The sequence below is a fragment of the Myodes glareolus genome, chromosome 18, assembly GCF_982192425.1.
Source record: "Myodes glareolus chromosome 18, mMyoGla1.1, whole genome shotgun sequence".
In the NCBI taxonomy this organism is placed as follows: domain Eukaryota; kingdom Metazoa; phylum Chordata; class Mammalia; order Rodentia; family Cricetidae; genus Myodes; species Myodes glareolus.
Window position 1 is genome coordinate 61,075,898 of NC_142043.1, and position 23,608 is coordinate 61,099,505.

Here is a 23,608-nt window from a genome sequence, read left to right on the forward strand (position 1 = left end):
CAGATATGGACAGGGAGCCATTCCAGCTGCTAACAGCACCCACCATGGTGGACATGGACACGTGGAGGACACGCTGAGGGAGCATCCTGGGCTGGACTCTCCATGTCTAGTGTACGTGGAAAGCTAATCTCGGCACAACTTGAAACTATAAATAACAAGATTGTAACACAGGATGCAAAGATGTAGTTTTACCAGCATCCTTCAGAAGACCTTGCCCATTAATTCAACTAAACTCATGGAATGAATTGTGTGGGAGAACATTAAGACATGGTCCTGAAATCAAAGTTGCCAAACACTTTATTTTTTTCCCCCACTTAAAAAGTTTTGATATATATACCTTGTTGGCTTGGAATTTACTATGTAAGGTGGTCCTTCTGCCTCTAACTCCCAGGTGTGGGAATTACAGGCACAGGCCATTAGCTAAACTCCAGAATTTTCTTAGTATAAACAGTCGGGGAGTGGGTGGGGGTGGGTACTGGTGGCCACAGACTACCATACATGCATGCATACCTGTCCACAGTGTGGTTGGTGAAGCTTGTGAGGAGCCCAGCTGCACAGAGGAGCTGCTGCCGTATCTTCTCCAGCTCCTGCTGCTGCTCCTGGACATGGTTCGGCTCCAGAGAGCCCAAGTTGGGGGCGCTCCAGCCAGGGCCATCCCCGCCAGGCACCTTCTCCTTCCACCGCAGCTCTCTCACCAGCCGCTGAAGCTGCTCGATCTTATGCTCATCACGCTGGCGCTGTAATTCTAACTCTCGCTGTCCCAACAGCAAGAACAATGGGAAAGACCATTACAGTTTTCCAAAGGAAACTGTTGGGTGTTGGGCATAGTGGGGCATGCCTACAGCCGGCACTTGGGAGGTAAAAGCAGGGGGGATCACGAGTTGATGGCTAGGCTAAATGTACAGAGTAAGTCTAACAAAGGCCCACCAGAGCAACTCAGCAAGACTCATCTCAAAACAAGTCCTCAACGATTATCTGACCAAAGAGCAGCAATGTCATGTAGGGAAACGTCCCAGGGAAAACTGCCCACAGATCAAACACAGCACCCGTGGAGAAGGTGTCCACACTCTACTTATTAGTCCTCTCCCCAGATCCTGTCAATAAATCCACCCACCACCTTCAACTCAGTCAGGCAACCCTTCCCCCTGCCCATCACGGCACAGTCTACACTTGGGCAGTGAGCAGAGCAGCCTGCTGGCACAGAGGCTGATAAAAGCCGAACTTCATTTACATCTGTGCATCCCAACACACAAGTCAGCAGAGCATGACGACAGCATGCACATTACAAATCACGCCTGCCAGTGGTGGCCCTGCGGCCTCCAGCCTGACCTGATCGGTCATCGACCTAGCCTCATACAATGGAAGTGAGCAGTGCCACAGTATTACAGAGGAGCAAGCCGTCAGACGGGCTGGGATGGGGAAAGGCAAGTGGCTTCTCAAGAACATGGAGTCCCACCAGAATGTCGTCACTTTTCATAAATGTCCTAAATTGTTCTGACGGAATGCAGCTCTACATCACAGACGGCCCACCGCTTAGGGGCTCCATGGAAGGGAACCCTCTCAGAGTAGAGTATTAAGGACATCCCTGACAGGCATTTCCAAAGCTAATGTTGCTAGTCAGACTTATCCTTCTGAACATTTACAAACGTACAGCTTTGTCCTTAGAAACCAGTGTTTCTTAACCACTAAAGACAAAGCTGCTGGTTCTACACTTCTGTGCTAAAAGAAACAAACAAACAAAAACAAAGGGCTTTGCTAGGATCTCTGTGAGAAACAGTGAGTTCCAGGCCAGCCAATGCTACATAGTGAGACCTTGTCTCAAGAAGATCCCCAAAACAAAAAGGGCCTTGCTGTATATATTAAGACTGGGTTTGAACTTGTGATCTACTAACCTCAGCTTCTTAGGGCTAGTATTAGACTGGGAGGCAGATCTCTGTGAGTCTGATGATAGCCTGGTCTAAATAGCAAGCTCCAGGATAGCCAGGGCTACACAGAGAGCCCCTACTTCAGGGAAAATGAGTAAGAGGGAGAATACTTCCCAGCCCATAAAGGCATCACTACTCTGATCTAAACCCAAAGATGACGTAAAACTACAGGCTAATGTCCCTTCTGAACACAGATGCAAAAATTCTAACAGGATTCTAACTGAATACACCAGATGTTAATATCGCCATAGTTCAACAGCAGATCAACAGCACTGTTTGCCATGCCCAGGTGGTACTTATCCAGGAACGAATGAACAGCTGGGCCATCCAGTGTAAGCCAGTCACCATAACATGCTATCACAAAGTAAAAGACTAACCTGTAGACATGAAAAAACACCGAAAACACACCTACCAAAAGTTTTAACGCCTTTTTGAAGGGGCAGAGTTAGAAATCCAAGCCTCATGCTTGCTTCCAAGGCAAAACGCTCTCCCCACTGAGCTGTGATCTAGACCACTGCCCATATCTAATACTCTTTTGCATTTTGAAACGAATTTGAAAAGACGGAATAGCCAAGGGTTAAGAGAATTGTCTCTGACCAAGACCATCCACAAAAATAAACATGTGGTTAGTTCCACGGGAGTGATCAAAACTTCCTAACTAACATCATACACAGCAGTGGGAAGCTGGATGGATGGCCCCAAGAGAGGAGGCATCAGCATCATTCAGGACCTGTAATGACTTATATCTGCTGGAAGATTGCTCTCACCAGCTTCTCCTTGTCTGTCTGCCAGATCTTCGTTTCCACGTCTGCTTGGCTTGATCTCCTCTCCATCCTCCTCGCATCCTTGCGGCCTTCTTGCTCTTTCACTCTTGTGGATAACTGTTCTAATTCTGCCTGTAACCAAGCTGATTTCTCCCTCTCTCTCTCCAGACAGCATCCCAGCTCCTGTTTGTGGCTCTGCAAGGCATCCACGGCTGATCGCAGGTGGCTACTTACCTCCTTCTCTTTCCTGAGTTCTAGACAGCGCTCCTGAGCCTGAGATTCCAGTTGCTTCTGTGCTTGTGCAGCCTGTCTCTGCACCTTTTCAAGCATGCCTTCCAGTTCCAAAGCACGCGCCTTCTCTGCTTTCAGCTTCCGCAATAAGGCATGCTGCACTTGTGCCTCTTGGCGGGCACAGGCCTCCTGCGCGTTGCGGCTCAGCTGCTCTGTCAAGAGTCGTTCGTGCTGTAAGGCCTCTGAAAGTTCCAGCGAGCGGCTCCTCTCAGCTTCTAGGCTCTTCTGTAGCTCATAGAGCTGGCCCTTCTCCTGCGCCAGCAAGGCTTCACAGCGGGAGGACTCAATCTGAAGCTCCTTCTGCAGGTTGTCCTTGGCTGCACGTTCGTGTTTTAAAGCAACGCATAGTTGGTTATTTTGAGCACGCTGCTTCTCCAAAGACATTTTTAACTCCTATATTGACAGAGAAAACAAGATTGTGATGATCAGTATCAAGAGGAAAAGGAACTAGATGGTTTTCTTATTCATACTTTCATTCAGGAATCATAACTTTCAAAAGTGATTCTATGAGTAAAACCGTGCACAGGACGGCACGGATGAAATACTGTGTGGGAGAAGTATTGAGTAAGCACATAAGGAATAGGAAAGCCAGTCACCTCCAGGGCCCTTGAGCTCTGGCCCTCCCTCTGCAGGTGCCGCAGCTGTTGCTCCTCCTGCTGGGCCTGAAGGGCTCGCTCCTTTCCACGCTCACACTCCAGCTCCTCAAGGACAACCTTCAGTTCATTCTCCTTCCCGTCGAGCATGGCTCTGGGAGAGAGACAACAGGTAGCAATGGGGCCTGTGCAGGGGAGGCATTCTGCCAGGGCTCCCTCTCTTTATTCTCAAGTCTAAGTCCAAGGGCTCCCCCAGCACTGGCCAGCCAAAGCAGGTGAGTTCCGTTGTATGACCTCTATCAACAGTCACGTCGCATGGCCATACCTGAGCCGCAGGACTTCCTGCTGCACCTTGTCCAGGGACTCCAACAGCCGTGTGTTCTCCTGCTTACATGCATGCAGCTCCGACTTCAGATCCTGTACTGCACTCTGTTCCACCATCAGGAGTTTCCGGACATCGCTCGCCTTCTCCTGCTCTTTGCTCAAGGTTTTCTGTAAGTCGTTTGCTATGCACTTTTCCTGTTCAACTTTGTATGCTAATAGTTCAACTAAGAAAGATCAAGACACCAGACAACATTACCCAGAAGTCCACAGTGTACCACACAAACCAAAATTACAAATGATGCTGCTTTAGTGAAGATGCGTTCTTTAAGGGAGAAATGGTATTTCTGTGAACTGGTAGCCACTGTCTCTTAGGGAGTCAAAGCCACTCAGGGACACGCCCCTTTGTCTTCTGAGACCATTTTTTCTTTTTTTTTTCCTTTTTTCAAAAAAAATATCTATCTATCTATCTATTTATTATGTATACAATATTCTGTCTGTGTGTATTCCTGTAGGCCAAAAGAGGGCACCAGACCCCATTATAGATGGTTGAGAGCCACCATGTGGTTGCTGGGAATTGAACTCAGGACCTTTGGAAGAGGAGGCAATGCTCTTAACCTCTGAGCCATCTCTCCAGCCCCCAAGACCATTTTTTCTTAAGTACTAATCTCCTGGTCAGGACATGTCCCTGAGACCTATGGCACTAGCCAACCTCACACACACACATCCACAACAGAGACGAGTCAAGGCTCTCATGGCTTGGCGGAGAAATTCTCCCCAAACGTCAGGAAGAAACTAGCCTGATTCTGCACAGTCCTCTGAAATACAGAAGGAGACACTGGTTCTTACAAGGCCAGTGCTTTGTCAACTTGAGTCAAAAAGAGAGTCCAAGACTGCAGACCAGGATGCTTGTAAACACACAAAAAACTGAGTATAGCCCAGACATGCACATGAACCAACCTAACGATGATTACTCAGTAGAAACCAAATGAAAACAGAGACACTGACCCACACAAAAGAGTAAATAACTGAACGTCAGGAAGGTTGTCAGGTCAGAAAGGAGATATTCCATTTGTTCACAAATCCTGCCTACAAAAAAATTCCTTAACAACAATTCCTGACCTCCACTGAGAGATGACAAGAGCCGCAAACACTGGCACCCATTCAGGACCACTGGGCCTTTGTACGTGAGGGACTGGCAATCCCGTCTGCCTAATGCATCCCGAGGTAGCGTGAGCAGGTTTGGGGCAGGCGTGGAGTGACAGGAGCAGGGGCACCCACCTTGTCTCCGCAGCTGGTGCTCCCGCTGGCTCCCACGGGCCTCTGTGCTCGTCAGGGCTGCACACAATTGCTGTAGTTTCTCTTGGTTCTGGAGGTGTGTCATGCGGAGTTGAGCACGCAGAGCCTGAACCTCAGAGAGCAGGCTGCGCCTGTCTGGCAGACACAGGTGTTCCTGGACCTTCTGCAGGTCTCCCTGGAGGATGGGGAAGGACAGATGAGGTGTGAGTGCTGGGTGGTGATCACCCAAGCTCGGAGGGGAAGCCAGGCGCATTTCACTCTGCATAGCTACGCCCTCTGCCCTTTCAAACCCAAGCTCCGGTGCTGTAGGAACAAGTTGGACGACCACACAGGTGTAGCAGGAGCACAGTAGTCCAGGGCCTTCCTTACCTCCAAGCCCCTTTCCTGACAGCTTTGGGCCCGGGCAGTGCTGTGTCAGCACCGCCACTTCAAGTCTAGACTTCTCATCTGTGGGCAGTGGCACAAACAGGACTCCTAGTGTCCTGAACCACGTTAACGTCCTCTGGCCCATGAGCAGTGTGCTTGGCCATGCAGGCAAGCCCAGACAGCCTGTTCCTTTTGCCAGCCATGTCCAGGGGAGAAAGACTCAGGGAAGAATTCACCAAGCACACCAGTGCTTACTGTTGCAGGATACTTGTTCACTGTGAACCACGAGATTGTGCTATTTCCTAGAAAATCCTGCTTCTAGCTGTGGTGTGGCCCAGCCCCAACACACACTTTCTCTTGAATATTGTAAACAGGATTAAATAAAATCAACCACAGGACAAGAGGTGGAGGAAGTGACCAGCGGACAGGAAGTAAACAAGAAAAAAACACCAGCAGGTAGAGGGGGTCATGAGGATGGTGAGAGGGACACAAGAAGAAGAAGGGAAAGATGTTGAGTTGGCGAAGGAGGAAGTTCGGTTGGGAGTTTTCCCTGCCTCTCCGAGCTAGCAGGATTTCATCCCAGCATCTGGCTCCCGAGTCTTTATTGATAAAATCAAACAATTGAGATTTTGCTAAAAACAACACTTAACAAGTTGACAGCATGATATTCCACATGGTGTCCTCAGTGGGCACAACGTTCCAAAGTTTAGAAAAACATGTAAACCAAAACTTCCCTAGAGGACACATCCCTTACACCCTCTCGAAGGTAGTAAATCAAAGCCTAGATTGAACTGTTGCTCACCCGCTCTTGAATAACCTTCTCCAGCCTCTTGAACAGGGCGTTATAATCTCCTAGGTCTAAGCCGTAAGGTCTAGACTGCAGCTCGGCATTCTCCTGCTCCCTGGCAAACATTTCTTGTAGGGCCCGCAGAAGCTCCTCACTCCATGTAAGGTGTGTTTCCAAAGATTCCTGTGGATAAGAAACCAGAGACTCGGTGAGGGACTGGGGTGCAGGCTCTGTGGCAGAGGCCTGCCTAGAATGTGCAAGGCTTTAAACTCTCACCCTCACCCACACACGCACGCTTACATACACACAGTCTGTGTTTTATCCAGGCCTATTTTGTCTATATCATATTTTTCATTTTGGGTACCAGCTGCTAAAATGGTGCACCTTCTCACAACATTTTGGCCAGAACTTCAAATAAGAACTTTGAAAAACCCCTACTGACTACTCAGAAATCATTTGCAATTATACTAGACAGTCATCTTAAAACTTAACCATCACTTTACAGGATCCCATAAAAAGAACAACGTTCCCAATGACAGCAGGAAGTAATTCTAGAAGATGACATCCCTTCTCCCAACAAAGTTTGTCTTCAGGGTTGGGGACACTGTGGAAACTATGTAGGCCCAGAGATTTAAAAAAAAAAAATTGAATGGAATAATAGATAATTTAGTGTGAAATTATTCATACTAATAATAATAATAGTGGGTAATAGAGTGAATACTTGTGACCTATTTATTACTTATAGACAATTTACATTGGTATAATTTTTTGTATATTAATACAAGTTCAAATTATATTTGTTATTTCTGTTTACAATATTTGTACACCTATGCAGTTATTTTGTCAGATTGTATATATGCATGTTCCTACCTCTGTTTAAGACATTTTGTATATTGATACAATTTTTAGGATATGTTTTCATATTGCATTATATAGTCCTAACTCTGATCAAGATACTTATACATTGTTTACATTTTGAGGTCATTTTCCTCATTTGCTACACAGTTGTTTACAAATTATTTAATATTCTGATATGAAGTCTTAGTCTTTAAGTTATACAGGTATTAAGTATTATAGATCTATAGTTATTCATGTTTGTTATACACACAGTCAAATTAATTAGGTTCTCTAAATACATGGATTGTATTCTGCCTCGATAGGTAATCTTCAACCATTTCAAGGATCTGTAAAACATGGCATTTAAATAACTTAGGGTTCTGTTGATGTGAGACACAATTGTTCTTGACAACACCAATCTATTCCCAAGAGATTGTTGAGCATCGAAGACATTCCACTTGGAGCTTGTTTTCTTCTTGGCACAATTGGCCTTTGGGCAAGGAACTGCCCATACCTCGACCACTGACAAAGTGTATGGTATCCGGACTGAATAAGAAGGACACAAAAACAGACTGCTAAACCTTGCCAAGACAGGGTAAGATGGTTCTGAAAAATTTCCTGCCTCTGAGAATGGTCTGTCACTTACGCTAGGCCTTAGCCAAAGTTGGTTGCTTCAGTGTTGCAAATGAGACTTTGAGTGATTGCTCAGGTAGCCAATTGTCTCTGTCATATACTGCACATTTTGGAAGCTGCTTGAACTACTTTTTCTTTCCCTTCTCAGGCCTTCGATGGGGTTGAAGATTAGATAGTTATAGTTACCTTCATCTTATGATTTAGCCAAGTCGTTTCAGATGCAAAATGTACACTCTTTAAAATAGAATGTTTATTAAACATTTAACATGTGTTCCTTATTTAATATTATTTATGTTGGTTATAATTTTATCCTTGATATCTGTTCTTATTGCATATAGTTTTGTATTGGGTTTGGAACTCTCTTATTTAGTCAAAAGGGGTAGGTAATGGGGAATCTCTGTCAGCCAAACAACTTTAAGAGGTAGGACCAAGTTAGGGGCATGACCTTTTGGATACTGGGATTAAAAAGTTCTGTGGTTCCCACACTACACAGCTGAGCTTGGACTTCTCGTTCCTGTATTGTGAGTTTGCCCCTTATAATAAAGAAAAATATAATTGGTCTGTCTTGTAGCTATTTCTCAACCCGAGATAATTCAACAGGTAAGTACACACACACACAGGTATGTAGGGAAGGTAGGATGAATCTAAAAGAGGAGTGGGGTGAATATGATCAAAACAAGTATAAACTTCTCGAAAAATATTAGTAAAATCTTAATACTGGTAGAAGTGGCTGGAGAGATGGCTCAGTGGTAAGAGCACAGTGGATGCTCTTCCAGGGGACCCACACGTTAGCTCACAACTGTGTCTCCAGTACCACTGAATTCGACTCCTCTTCTGGCCTCTGTGAGCAGCAGGCACGCATGTGGTGCACAGGCATACATGCAGACAAAATGCTCATACACATAAAATAAATTAATTAAAAATACTGATAATCAGGGTCAGGAAGATGGCTCCACAGGTAAAGGCTCATGCGGCCAACCCTGATAAACTGAGTCTAATTCTCAGGAGACACACAAAATAAGGATAAAACCAACTCCCACATACACTCTGACCTCCACACGCATGATGCGGCAACCCCTCCCCCACACAATAAGTGCTTTTGTTTTTAATTGGTAGAAGTGTGAGGTGAGATGGAGAAAACCTGGGAGTAGTGGTTTGACTGTGAAGTGTCCTCCATAGTCCAAGGCATCTGAACATTTGGTCCCCGGCTGGTGGCACTGTTTGGGGGGGGCGGGTGTAGGTGGCTTGACCTTGCTGGAGAAAGTATGCCACTGGGGCAGGCTTTGGGAGCAAAGAGCTTTATCCACTTACAGTTTACTCTTTCTGCTTCATGCCTGTGGTTGAGACATGAGCTCTCGGCTGCTTGCTCCTGCCATCATGCCCGCTGCTTCCTGCCATGCCGCCCCACCAGAATGGACTCTTATCCACTGGAACCATAAGCCAAATTAAGCTCTTCCTTCTGTAGGTTGCCTTGGTTCCCATACTTGATCACAGCTACAAAAAAAGCTAATATAATGGGCAGCCCTCTTTCCTTCCCTTCCTGCTGCTGCACCTGCTGGGCCCTGGTCTGGGAAGGCCTGGAGCTATATGGAGCTGCTCTGCTGGGTGTTTTGTGCTTCCTGGGGTTCTGGCCAGGAGCAAGAATGCTGACCAAAGACACAGCGACATGCCCACATTATAACAGGTCCTAGGCCTATAAGTATCTCTGAGGCTGCACTTGGCTCCTTCTCACTGACTGAATCATCAATTTCCTACCTTCTCTCTTCTGTCAGCTGTCACCTCCAAAAGGGCCTGCCTGTCCCTTGGAAGGCCATCCAGCGGTTCACCCTTGCTCAGCGAATTGGGGAGGTCTTGGTTCTCCGATAAGGCCAGTATCTGGTGGCTCTCATCAAATACCATCTGCAGCAAAGCCTACAGCAGAAACACACATCAGGAAGGGGGACAGAGCAGCACAAACCTACCATCCACATAGTGAACTACCACCACCTCAGTCCACACAGTGAAATACCACCACCTCAGTCCACACAGTGAACTACCACCACCTCCATCCACACAGTGAACTACCACCACCTCAGTTCATTAACTGAAAATCTAAAAAATTATTTTATTATTAGGTTGCTTAAATACTAAAAACCTCTCTTCAATGGTTTGTACCAAAATTTGGAAAGACACAAAGAAATAAAACATAGATCAGTTATTCCAATTCTCATGAGTGTTTTGTGTGTGTATGTGTGTGTCCTATACATATGTGTATAGAAACCAGTGTGTTCCTCAATCACTCCTCACCTTATTATTCAAAACGGAATCTCTCCCTTAACCTGGAGCCTGCTTCAGTAACTTCACCTACACTGCTGGCCAGCGAGCGAATCCCAGGGACCTCCTGTCGCTGACCACCCCCTGCTGACAGGTACAAGGTGTCCTGCCCTGGTTTATGTGTTAGGATCACCCTCAGACCCTCACACCACTGTGGAATTTCTGAATACTCTCCCCAGTTCCTTGGTTTCCATTCTGAAAGCAATAAAGTTTTACTTTAATATAATTTCAGAGTTCTTAAGAACATGAAAATTGTTTTTATCTACTGGTGGGGTTAGAGAGATGGCTCAGCAGTTAAGAGTGTTAACCGGTCTACTAGAAGACACAGGTTCCGTTCCCAGGACCCACAAGGCACCTCACAACTAGCTGCAACTTTAACTACAAGGGATCTGACAACCTCTTTTGGCTACCGTGGACAAGAGGTACACAAATGGTATATGAACAACTTGGAAGCAATTCACAACCATCTATAATACGATATGATGCCCTTTTCTGGCGTGCAAAACACCCACACACACAAAAAAAGTTTCATTAGGTATGATGGCTCAACCTACAATCTCAGCACTAGACAGGCTGAGTTAGAGGTCAGGCTGGGCTACACAACGAGACTATTACAAAAAAAACAAACACCACCATTGTTTTGGGATACTTCTATTATTTTATTAAGACACCATACTGGCATGATACCATTTACTTATGTAGCCATGTTGACAAGAATGTGTTTGGCATAAATGGCATGCCTGTTCAATGGCAGCAAGTAGCCTTTCTCTCTCTGAAGAAAATAGTACTCTGCCCCAGAACACAGACACAACAAGGACAAGCCAGTTCTGAGACTCTCAAGTAAGATGCTTCAAGGTCCCTACCTAGGGGGACATCATCACCTGTGGGACTGGCATAGGACCACAGAAGATGGCCTTCAGGTGGGACTCCCATGGCGGTGGTGGCTCAGAACGAGTGTGCCCACCAATGGGCTAAGGCTGAGCGCCTGGATATGTGTAGGCGTAGGCTAGCGAAGAAGAAAGGGCCAGGCTCTTCATCTCGCTGTGGGCTGACAATGCTCTTGAACTATAGCTCTTGGCTCTTACCTTCATGTGCTTTGCGTGGATTTCCTTCTCCTTCATTGCTCCTGGGGAGTGGACAAATCTTCCAGAGAGAGGAAGGGCATCAGCATTTGCAAGACTGGTGGTGGGAGTCTCAGATCCTCCTGAGCCCAAAGTCAGCATGAGAGCACTGCTCGGGACATTGCCTAGGAGCACACAAGGTCAGGAGCCGAAGTCACAATATCCATTTCCAACTACAGTTACAGCCACTCACGCCACATGAAACACTGATGTGCAGCAGGCAAAGGTGGTAAACAAACTCAAAACACAAACAGGAGGAAAAGAGTAAGGAAGGAAACACTGCTTTGCATGTTTGATGTGTTGTCTGTGACTCAAACATGAAGCTCAGTTATCTTAGCTCCTTACATGGGTGTGTACCTGGTAACCCTCACTGACAACTGCACCCCAGAAAGGACTGAGGAGCAGCAGGACTATACCTCAGGTCTAGGTACTTCACACAAAGCACAGGGACCAGGAATACAGCGGCCAGGGCACCAAGCCTAGCGGAGGTGGGAGCGGTTGGTTGAACTGCAGCATCTGGTCTAGAAAGGTAAATGTTCTGACTTGGCATGACGTGGGGCAGGAACAGCGCTGAACACAATCCAGAGCTTGTGGCACCAGTTGGGGGGCTTTACAGCTCTTGGAAGCATATAAGCTGGATCTTCAGGCCTCTAGCCTACAATAGCCCAGGAAAGCCTACAGGAACACGCTGGCCAATGAGGTACAGTGAGGTCTGGTGCCCAGGGAGAGAATTTTCCCACCAGCGCCCAGACTATAGGGACGCAGCAGATCTCCACTTTAAGGAAAGTCACTCTACAGTCTCAGATGAGCAAGGGAAATATTAACACCAAAATATACTGGGGAGGAAAGTGCAGCAACAAAAGGAAATCTTAATATGTACAGAGAAAGCCCAGGCACTTTCTCAAGCATGAGGGAGGAAAACCAGAGTGGATAGCCAAGAACTCACAGCCTTTGCATGCTAACACTCACAGAGACGGACACAGGCACACAGACCTCCAAGGCTGACAACAGGAGCAAAGCAAGGGGAATTTGTGCTATGTTTAGATGCTACATTATTTATTTTTATTTATTTTTGTTTTGTTTGAGACGGGATCTCTAACTCACCGAGATGTGCCTGCCTCTGCCTCCCAAGTACTAGGATTGAAGGCGTGTGCCACCAGGCCTGGCTAGATGCCATTTTAAATAGCAAATGTGGTTTGAAGCTACATCAAATACTAAAGTCCCCAGGGAATGCTGAACCCAAGCTGGGGGCTGAAAAGAAGCCAGCTAAGGAATGCAACCCAGACCCTCAACTGCTTAAGCCATATGTTCCAATGGAGTAAAGGGAAACTGAATTTTAAAAGTTTCTTGCGTTAGCATTTTACAAATATTAAATTGTTAATGAACGACATTTCATTATGATATCATTCTTTAAAATTCTTGACAGAGATAATGATGATTTGGAACGTCCTACATATACTGACTTGGAAAAAGAAAAGCAATTCAGGAGAAATTGAGAATTTAGATAATCAAAGTTTGGCCCAACATCTTTAATAAAACTGAACCCACAAGAACCTGGAGAGAAGGGAACAAGGATAGTAGATCAGATATATAGAACAACATTTACACATCGCCAAGACTCTTCCGGGGACGACTACCCTCTGCAAAAGAGGACCTGGCAGACACAACGTGGCCCATGGGGTCTAAACTGGCCCCACTAACCTCCTGATGTGATGACGCCATAGCCCATGCTCAACCTGAAGAACAAACCAGACCCTGTGAATAATTCCCACTTCTGCGCTTTGCAAATGTTGGTGTCTATAAAGCCCAGAGAGGGACAAAAGGGTTGCTCCACATGCAGACCTGACCTGCTCTGTTCTCCTGTCTATCTGTGAAGGACACTACAGGGACAGTTGGCACAATCTGCTTAGGATCCAAAGACACGATAAAGTACAGGTGCTATGCACTGTGCTGAGTCCCTGACTTCAAAAAACACAATGACATTCTTAGGAGACAAACAGCAGCATGTTGGCAACTTAGACTCAGGGCACAAGTAGGTGCCGGAGCTTGGACAGCAAGGAGGACATGGTACAATCTTTAGACTCTTCCGAATCCTAAAAATATGCACACACATCGTAAACACACACACAAACACATTATAAAAAAAATCAGAAAGACCGACTCACTTTTCCCACTCCCATCACTTCTTCTTGCTAATTCATGAAGGGATGTTAATAATTCTTGAGAATCAAAAGATGTTACAATAAAGTCTTCGACATCCTTCTCCTATTCAGACAGGCAGATTTGTAGATGGTCACACAACAGTAAATAACAGTCGAAAACTCATTAAGGTCAGAACGTATCAGCTTCCCACAGAGAACCCAGCTTGAAACACTCAGAACACGCAGATATGATGGAGATGCTGGAACCACGTGCTGCCCACACGCCATCAGCACAAGGGGTGTTTTTAAGGGGTGGAGAAATGGCTCCGTGAGTAAAGGCACTTGTAGCCTGAGTGTGAGGCATGGGACCCATGTGGCAAAAAGAAAAACGTTTCCCACGAGATGTTCTCTGGCTTCCATGTGCAGCACACAAACACATAATAAATAAAATGTAATTTAAAAAAAAGACACTATAAAAATAATCTTTATAAATAGCCACTAGCAAATACCTCAGATACTTAAAATATGAGCATAAATGATAGTGTATGGATCTTAGGTAACATGTATTCCCCCCCAAAGAATTTTCATAAAAAAAATCTCAAAATAGAAAAATATAATCAAACTTAAAAAATAGCAAATTGAAGTGTTCTTAAATGGAATCAACATCACATACATAACAACGCATTAAGCACATGGACAATTACTACAGATAAACCTAGGGCTGTGGTTATGGCTTAGCCAGTGGTGTGTGTACATTCCCACCCCCAGCATCCACATGAAAACCCAGGTGGGGTGGCACGGATCTAGAATCCCTGCACTTGGAAGGTGGAGACAGCTGGCCCAGCCCGAACAGGAAGCTCTGGCTCTGAGAGGGACGCCGTCTCATGATAAGGTAGAAAGTGATTGCGGAGGAAGCCGTGACATTGACCTCTGGCCTCCATGTGTATGCACACACACAAAATCTAAACCATTTCAGACGAGTCCTTTGGTGAATTACACAAGAATTACGACTGTGCTACTCAGAATCAACATGAGGATAGACACACCACGTATATTTCTGAGGACGACAATTAACCTTCATGTTTCAGATGGTCTAAATGCCCCTAAAACAGTCACATGTAGGACTGATTTCTTCTGGAAAACCAGGCTCCTCAGCACCTAGGAGGCACCTACAGTCAAATGAGCCAACAATAGCCTGGCTGTGATGTATCCCTACGAAAACCCTGACCACCCACAAATGCTACAGCAGGGAGTGCGGGGAGACACCTACCGCAGCTGGCCTCTCCACATGGCGGTTCTCAGCCGAAGGAGCCACCACCCACAGTGGGGCCTGTCCTGCTGCTGACCTGCCCGGGTAACAAAGCAGCCCTGACGCATCGGCCAGCAGCAGCGAGTCTGTCCAGCCTTGGGAGGAGGTGTCGGCACTGTGCAGGCTCACTGTACCTGTGTGGGGTGTCAGGGACAGGCTGTGCTGGGGCTCGAGGCTTGAGTCCTTCCGGAGGACCTCGGGGGAGCTCCAGGAAGACAGGTCCAGGGTCCTTACTGGGTCCTTGTGGGGCTCAGCCTCCTCAGTGTGGAGGGAGTCAGTGTGCATGCTGATTTGAGAGGAAAGAGGTCCGCCTTGCAGTGCTAATGTTTCTTGAGGGGGAGAACTTGGCATTTCACTTTGGGCCAACAAATCCTGACTTTGAATGACATCCATGACATTCCATGTGGTTTTAGCAATATTAAATCCATCAACAGGAGGGGACACACTGCCTTCTTCATCGTTATGACAATTATTACTGGAACCATTTTCTGATAGGTTTGGCTGTGGTAATTCAGGATTTTCTGTGCTGGTGTCCCTAGAGGCCATGGAACGCACCAGGTGGTTCAGTTTCTCCTGAAGTTGTTTCACCTGGGCTACGAGAGTCGTACTGCCCAGCTGACAAACTTCCGGCTGCTTTTCCTTAGCCTGCGAGAGAAGAGAACACGCCAAGTGAAGCAGTTGAGTTATGATACACTCTGCCATTATCTCTCTAAAATTTCTCAACTATTTTCAGACAGTAAACACCTATGAGTAAGATCCATGAGGAAGCCTTCAGACACTAAGATGTCAAGTTTATTTAATGTCATGAAAAAAAAGAATTAAAACTTAAAAGTTTTTTGTTTTTGTGTTTGTTGGTTTGTTTACTTGTTTTTGCCTAAATGACAAGCATCGTAACACCATAACCAATGACAAGTGTTGATTTACTAAGACTCAGGTCTTGGTTTGTTCTTTTTCTTTTGTTTTGAGGAAAAAAGAAACTGGAAGGTTCTATATCCAAACACTGGAAAACAAAAAAATGTAATTGCTGTAATGAATGTGGAGTTTCCTTATCAGCACGTACCTGGCACTGTTTGTGATGCCACAGGGCCGAGCACAGGGAGAGGCTGCTGTAGCAAGCTGGCAAGAATTTTTGCATAGAATGTGTTCCCTGAGTGTTCAAAGGACTCTTGAGATGGATAGAAACATCTCTCGGAATCACAGCCCACCCAGGTCCTGCTCTTAGCCTGGGTCCAGCCAAGTGTGCAGTCCTAAGTCTTTCATGTTCTAAGACACAAATGTGCACATAGCACATGCAGGCATGTTGCAAGCGTCTGGGCTTCCACCATGTACACAATGCTCACGTTAGAGGGGCCATCACAGTCTTTCAGGTGTCCAGTGCCACATGTGTACTGAGAACAAACAGCTTCAAGAGGTGTTAGAGGCCTACAGACGGCCAAGGAATCATGGCCTGTTTTGTAAGCATCCACGAGCAGGCCACAGGTACGCACACACCAGGATGAACTTGCTCTCACCGAGGCACTGGTGGCGTGACACATCCTACACGTCTAGGACAGGGAGCAGCCCCGCGACCTGAGGGCCGACCCAAGGCGAGGGCTGCTGTCACCTGCTTCCTCATTAAATCATGACCCTGCAACAATCCAAAGTTCCCCCAGGGGCCCTTCTTTTCTAAAGTAAAAATTGACCTTTCAGAGAGTAAAAGATGGGAGTGGGAGGACAATAAGGTTCAAGAACAAATCTCAGACTTTTAAAGTTGGAAAGACACTGGCAGGGACAATGGAAAGGTAAAAATCTCAAGGATGGAGAGTGGGGCAATTTGGTCTTTACACGAATAAAACATATCTACTCACATTACAGGACACGTATCTTTAAATAAAGCTGAACGAGGAGAATTAATATAACAGGGATATGGACTCAGGGGAGATTCCACTATATGGGATACTCTCACCCCTGGCTAAACAACCCTCTGTCGTAATGCACACCCTGTGCTGAGTCTCGCCCAGCCGAGGACGGCAGACCCAGCAGACCTCATCCCCGGCAGCATTCACCAACGTCAACCAGCCCACACACCTGCATCCCCCTGTCCAGGGCCTCGCTGTCATCCTCCAGGCTCAAAGGCACTGCATTCTTCACTAAAAGCATCTCTGCCTCCAACCACCTCTGGCAGACTGCGAGCACCGACATCACACTTTCTGCCTTGTGGAGACTGGCATCCTTTAGTGTCACAAGGACTTTGGCAGGCGGTAGATTATCCTGGACCAGAGGAAACAGAGCGAGCCTCTAAAGCTAGAGCTGGGTCAGTCAGGGACTCAGGTGCAGCCTGGCTTCCCCTCAGACACCTGAGCACTCATGCCGCACAGCAGCGAGCAGAGGCACCAAAGGGAAGGGGCTTCAGCGGCCGCTCGCTACCCATCACTGCGGCGGGCACATCATCACTGAGGACTTAGGAAAGAGCCACAGAGCAGAGCAGCTGGGAAAGGAGCAGCTAATCCCGAAAGTTCTGCTCAAAGTCAAACTGGATTTTTTTTTTTTTTTGAGATAGAATTTCTCTATTTAACAGTCCTGGCTGTCCTGGAACTCACTTAGTACACCAGGCTGACCTCGAACTCAGAGATGTCTGCGTCTGCCTCTGCCTCCCGAGTGCTGGGTGAGCTACCATTTAATAAAAGAACATTTAAAAGGCACCTTGGGTAGGACCTTCTGTTCCAAGTGAAATGAGCTTAAAATGGTTTCCACGGGATAGGATTATTGAAAACAAACCATTTGATTGGAGACACAACAAAACCCCATGAAATTAATGCCAAGAGACCTCTGTCACTACACATGGTACCCTAACTTTAAAAGAACTGGTTTAAGAAGCTGGCGTGACCCCAGTAGGACTCACTGGAATTGATGACCCAAGTGACCCAAACTCCAGGCTCTCATCTCTGCCCTGTTAGGAGCCACTAATGAGACCAGGAGCCCAATGTCCAAACTAAAAAGAAGTCACTAAAGTTAAGAAGACAGAAGCCTTGGAGGATGACGACAACAACCCAGCATCCTGCCTGGCCCCAGGGCACCCCCCACCTCCAGCTCCGAAACAGAAAGCTCCCTACTGTCGTCCCCAACGATGGAGGCCTACCTGCGGAGACGAGCTGTGGGGCACCAAGGCCAGCCCCGTGCTGACACTGTCCTGCTCCAACTGACCATCATGCTTCGCCTGTGCATCCGCACCAGGGGATGAGCAGCCAACAGATGCTACATGAGCCTGCTGCCGGTCCAGCTCCACCTGGCAGCTCAGGAAGCGCCGGTGCAGCACTTGCAGCTGGTGGCTGAGGCGAGCACACTGCATTCGCAGCTGCTGGAGCTCAGGAGGCTCATCTGGGGTGGCCAAGGTCTGCTGTTCCAGAGCATGACAGAAGTGTGTCAAAGCCAAGAGGATGGTCTCCAGCTCAAGGGAATGAGTTACTTTCCACTTCTTGATGGTGTCAATTTCTAAATCTCTCTGCACAATGACTGCTTCCTTTGCCTTCAGGATAGTTTCAAATTCTTGGATCCGGGAGGCCATGCCTTCAACCTCAGCCTCTTTGAGGGCCACACAATGTTCTAGGTCAGCCAAGCGTCTTGCAGCAACCTCCTCTGCATCTTGTAGACGCTGCTGCAGCGCTTCCAGGACTTGGCTGTGTCCATGTGCCTGGTCTGCCAGAAGCTGGCCAAAGACCTCCTTGGCTGCCTGTGCAGCTTCCAGCTCATTCCGTAGGTCCTTTTCACGCTGGTCTTCTGCGTGGAGGCAGGACAGCTCGTCGTGGAGACTGTTAGCCTGGTGATCACTGAGTTCATGCACCTTGGGCCCCATAAGGGTCAGCTCACTCTGCAGCTTCTCGATGACTTCATGGAGCTGCTCAATTTCTTCTGCTTTATTCTTCTGTAATTGTGCTTGGTCTTCCCGCAGATTTTCGATGATGGCTTTCAGCTCCTCAATCTCAGAGTTTCTACTGGGTACAACCTAAAGAGGAAGCACATGTCGTAAGGTAGTCACGAACGAATTAGCCTGAGAGCCTCTCCTTCAAATACATAGTGCTGTAATTAAAAAACGGCGCGCGAGAGAAAGACGCCATGCAACAGAGTTCACGCGGAGGGGTTTTTTTTTAGGGGAAAGGGAACGTAAGAAGGGGGAAGAGGAGGGGGGAAGATGAACCTGTGGGGACAGGAGCAGCAGAAGAGAAGAGAGAAGCAGAGGGAGAGAAGGAGGGACAGAGACACAGGCAAAGAAGCAGAGAGAAAGATAAAGGAACAGACAGAGGAAGACAGAGTGGGGGAGGTGGACACGGCTCTTTTAAAAGGGAAATGTGCACAAGGCCTTCTTAGTGGCTACAGCTGAGGACGTAGCTTGCCAGAATCTCAAGGGCAGGCCAGTATGGATAGATGTCTGAATACTAACACATAGAAGCAGAGAAGCATAGAGACTGAATAAGCCAATACCATCCTCAGATGGATTTGTAAATCCAAACACACTACGCCCACTCTTTGGGTCCAGAAAAAGGATGCCCTGAACTCTAGAGATCTGCCTGCCTCCTGGGTGCTGGGATTAAAGGCATATGCCACCACACCCAGCTACTAAGTCATCTTTGATCTTTTCTGGCTGTTCTTTTAAGTCCATACTCTTTCATATCTACGTGAAGAAGTGCTGAAAATTATCTAATATTATAGCTGATTGAATAATTATTAAAGCAACTTTGGAAGATCTCAAAGAGCAGGTATTATCCTAGAATGACATACATCCCAAAAAGTTACAAAGTATATCCTTTGGTCACAATGCGTCTACCTGTTTTTGGATGGTCAACTTTCAGGCAGAAGTGCTCAGGGCCATGAGGGGACATGTTACTTACCTCACTCTCATGCTGCAGGAGTGCTGTCTCAGTTACCTCTGGCTGGGTTTCATGACCCCTAGGAGGGCTGTCCTGAGAAGGCACAGGAAACCCAGCTTCGTCCGCCCTACACTGTGGTACAGGGGGTAGCAGTAAGTCACTCGCGTGATCCTGCTTTAGCACCTCTTTATCCTGTTTTGGGGGAGGCGGGAGAATGGATATTTATTTTAGGCAAACAAGGAATTGAGGACCTAAAGAATCAATTACCATAAAGATCTAAGTCATAACACAGAATCCTGCAGAATGGGCTCATTTGTACATCCCTGTACTCAGTGGGTCTCCAGATTACACACGCTCAACAGAACCTATCTGAGCTCATGCTAGGTCCACCTGGTGAGGAAAGCCAGAGGAGTGTGCCTTTGACTCTACTGTGAGAGGTTCCTAGAAAGTGTCCACTACGATAGTACCAATTTTAAAGCTACAAGGGAAAAGACAAAATAGGGTGTGCTGGACAACATATCCAAATGCTGACCATTAATGTATGGAAGCTTCCAAGGGGTTAAGAGAAGCCTCAGCACGCATATGGCAGCTCACAACTGTCTATATTCTGGTTCCAGGGGATCTAAGCACTGGATCTCTTCTGGTCCTTGAGAGCACTACATGCATGTGATGCAGCCATCCATGCAGGCAAAACCCCCATACACATAAAATACTACAAGAATTTCTTTTAAGGGAGCTGGAGAGATGGCTCAGAGGTTAAGAGCACTGACTGCTCTTCCAGAGATCCTGAGTTCAATTCCCAGCAACCACATGGTGGCTCACAACCATCTATAATGAGATTTGGTGCCCTTTTCTGGTGTGCAGGCATACATGGAAGGAATGTTGTATACATAATAATTTAAAAAAAAGAATTTCTTTTAAAAGAAAAGTTTGAAAGACCATTCACTGTTGTATAAATGCTCACAAAATTTGAGGGACTGACAAATCTGGCATAGAACGCCAAGTAAGTGGTCCAGCATGGGAAGAAGAATGGAAATTTTCTATCCCTTAATATTTAATAAGCACAGTGAGTGTCAGGTCAAAGAATACGGTAGCAACAGCTCTGAAGTGAGCTGCAGGAACTGTGCGGAGCAGGGCAGGAATCCTGTAGGCATGGTTGAACATAAGTTCTGAGAAAACAAGGAGGGGTACAGGCAGGTGCCAGTCTCCTGGGGAGTCTGAGTTCCCACCAGTACTTCTGAAAACCAGACAAACTGATAAGAACTCCACAGCCGTCCTTCAAGCAGGATTCGTGTCTCACGCAAGCTATGGATGCTGAATAACATTTCTCCTTCGGTATCACTTTTCAAGCAACTTTTTAAACTATGATCCAAAAAAGAAAAAAGAAAAAGAAAAAAAAAAAAGAAAAACCCTAAATAAAGTCCTGACCTAGAAGAGAAAGAAAGAAAGAAAGAAAGAAAGAAAGAAAGAAAGAAAGAAAAGACAAGACAGGACACAACTGATTCTAGGCAACGAGACAGTTCTACTTTGACAAAGCCTTGCCTATGGCCCTGAAGCCACTGGGGGCATCTGTCAAGGCTTACTACAGGGCCCCCAAAATACAAGTCCAGTTTTAGTCTCATGCCACATGCCCAGAGACCCAACACTTCTTTCCCTATGAGCTGATCCACACAGTGTCCAACCCGTCCACAGTTCACCGCCCCCAGGCTGGTGCTTTGCCCCAGCTAGGATGCACAGGACTTTACTTTGAATTCTTCCATGTGTCTTTTCTGTCTCTCCAGTTCTTCCTGGAGCTGGGCCATTTGTCTTTGTATGTTGACATTTGTCTCCTCGAGACGTTTAATTTCTTCTTCTTGGATTAACAATTGTTGATCTGCAAAATCTTTCTTTATGACCAATTCATTAAATCCATCTAATTTTTCTCTCAATTTTTCTTGTAACAATTCAACCTAAACACAAAAGCAAATGTAGAAGAAATGTAACAGACAGTTAAAAAATCTTCCAAATAAAACAGTCTATATAACAAGCCAACTAAGGCGTGCTCTATTGTTTCAAATCTCAGTGTACCTACAGGCAGATCAGCACAGTTGTTTAAGGACAAAAAAGAAGCACACACTAAACAGAATATAACCTCAAATGCATTAGTAAAATAAAACTTATTTTGACAGAAAAGAATGGAATACTACAGGGACTGGCTCAATGGTTACGAACATTAGCAGTTTCCAGAGATCATTAGCAGTTTCCAGAGATCCTGAGTTCAATTCCTAGCAACTACCTGGTGGCTCACAACCATCCACAATAGGATCTGATGCCCTCTTCTGGAATGCAGGCGTATATGCAGACAGAGCACAGCACCTTACACATAAAATAAATCTTAAAAAAAAAAAGAAAAGAAAGAAAAAGGAATGGCATACTGCTTTAGCAGCTAAAATACAAAGAGAGCAACAACTTGAAAGGAACCAAGAGAAGAAGGGTGATAAACCAGTCCTAAAAGGTGACACACAGAGCAGGTTACAGGACAGGTGCCAAAAATGCGGAGAAACCCTGTCTTTGGGGGGGGGGGGAGGTGACACATAATCTCAGTCCTAAAATGCTAGACCAGGAGCCTACACCTTCAAGCCACATCCTGCAGCTTGTGTCAGGCCACACCCCCTACAGCTCTCTCTGGAAGTCAAAAGTCATGGGTGCTGCAGCCTGGCAGCTCTGTTCATAAACCTGCTCCATGCTTTCTGTCATACACACATCATGTTGAACTACATCATGTGATGTGAGATTCATGCCACCCCTACAAAGCTGTAAAGGACCTAGTGTTTCCTTTGTCCAAGAGCTCTCGAGACTCTTCAGGGAGGCTGCTCACGGGGAGAGACCCATCTGCCCACCTCATCCCTCTCGGGAAGGCTCCCCCACCTGCTTGTTCTCACTCTTTTTGTTTGTTTTAATTTTTCATATTTTTAAAAAATGTGGATGTGTATGCTTTGTCTACATGTATGTAAGCACACACAGTTGTGCCTGTGTCGGAAGAGGGTGCTGGACCCTCTGAAACTAGAGTTACAGATGGTTATGAGCCACCTGGTACAAGTGCTCTTAGCCACTGAGGCATCTTTCCAACTCCTTATTCTCACTCTCAAAGGGGGGCGGGGCGGGCTGGAGAGATGGCTCATAGGTTAAGAGCACTTGCTGCTCTTCCAGAGGACCCAGGCTCAATTCCCAGGAACCGCATGGCAGCTCACAACTGTCTGTAACTCCAGTTCCAGGAGATCTGATGTCCTCACACAGACATACATGCAGGCAAAACACCAATGCATATAAAAATAAATAAAAAAAGAAAGAAAAAAGGCTGTAAAAAAAAAATAGGAAGAAAGAAAGGCCAGGTAGTAGTGGTGCACGCCTTTAACCTCAGCACTGGGGAGGCAGAGAGATCTCTGAGTTTGAAGCAAGCCTTCTATACAGTAAGTTCCAGGACAGTCAGGACTATGTCTTTAAAAAAAAAAAGAAAAGAAAAGAAAAGGAAGAGAGAAAAGGAAGGAAGGAAGGAAGATAAGAATTTTAAATTTATCTATGTGTATGGCTGTTTTGCTGCATATGTATGCCTGTGCACCACATGCGTGCAGCGCAGTGCAGAGGCAGAAGCGGACATCAGATTCCTGGAGCTGTAATGGTTAGCTGTGGGCCATCATACGGATGCTGGGAACAGAAGCCGTGTCCTCTGGAGAAGCAGCCAGTGGTCCCGAATGCTGAACCATTTTTTCCAGCCCCCTATTCTCTTGCTGAAGGCCCCCCCAGCCCAGGTTTTAGGGGAAGCTTCTCCTCCCGTCTGAGGTACCATCATGCTTCATTTCACATATTATCTCCATGTGTTTCTGTCAAAGGCTCTCTATCCCACCTGGAGAGCCAATCGCGGCCTTGAGGCCTGCTCAATCTAATAAACCTCATCCCTACAGGTAACTGTGTGTTACACGTCTGCCTCTTTTCTGAACCAACCGCTGTAATCTTTGTTTGATATTTAACGTACAACACTGTGAGAAAGCATCTGGAGGAAGTGTTACCGAAGGCTGCCCAGTCTC

General features: G+C 46.4%; 1 protein-coding gene across 14 annotated transcripts in view; it reads right to left on the reverse strand.

Annotated features, from left to right (window-relative positions):
- The window catches only part of Pcnt (pericentrin), an 86,066-nt gene that overhangs the window by 13,884 nt on the left and 48,574 nt on the right, over positions 1–23,608 (reverse strand). For 7 of the 14 annotated variants that reach the window (XM_087898250.1, XM_087898248.1, XM_087898247.1 and 4 more), the window contains 14 exons: positions 21,290–21,493; positions 19,566–19,736; positions 17,819–18,682; positions 16,768–16,950; positions 14,662–15,345; positions 13,416–13,515; positions 11,215–11,375; positions 9,572–9,727; positions 6,362–6,529; positions 5,176–5,368; positions 3,899–4,121; positions 3,577–3,727; positions 2,693–3,373; positions 511–755 (listed from right to left, as the gene is read on the reverse strand). In XM_087898250.1, the coding sequence (XP_087754376.1) occupies positions 511–755; positions 2,693–3,373; positions 3,577–3,727; positions 3,899–4,121; positions 5,176–5,368; positions 6,362–6,529; positions 9,572–9,727; positions 11,215–11,375; positions 13,416–13,515; positions 14,662–15,345; positions 16,768–16,950; positions 17,819–18,682; positions 19,566–19,736; positions 21,290–21,493 (4,184 nt within the window). The remainder of the gene's footprint in view (positions 1–510; positions 756–2,692; positions 3,374–3,576; positions 3,728–3,898; positions 4,122–5,175; positions 5,369–6,361; positions 6,530–9,571; positions 9,728–11,214; positions 11,376–13,415; positions 13,516–14,661; positions 15,346–16,767; positions 16,951–17,818; positions 18,683–19,565; positions 19,737–21,289; positions 21,494–23,608) is intronic. The other 7 variants (XM_087898253.1, XM_087898258.1, XM_087898251.1 and 4 more) reach the window with 3 other exon arrangements.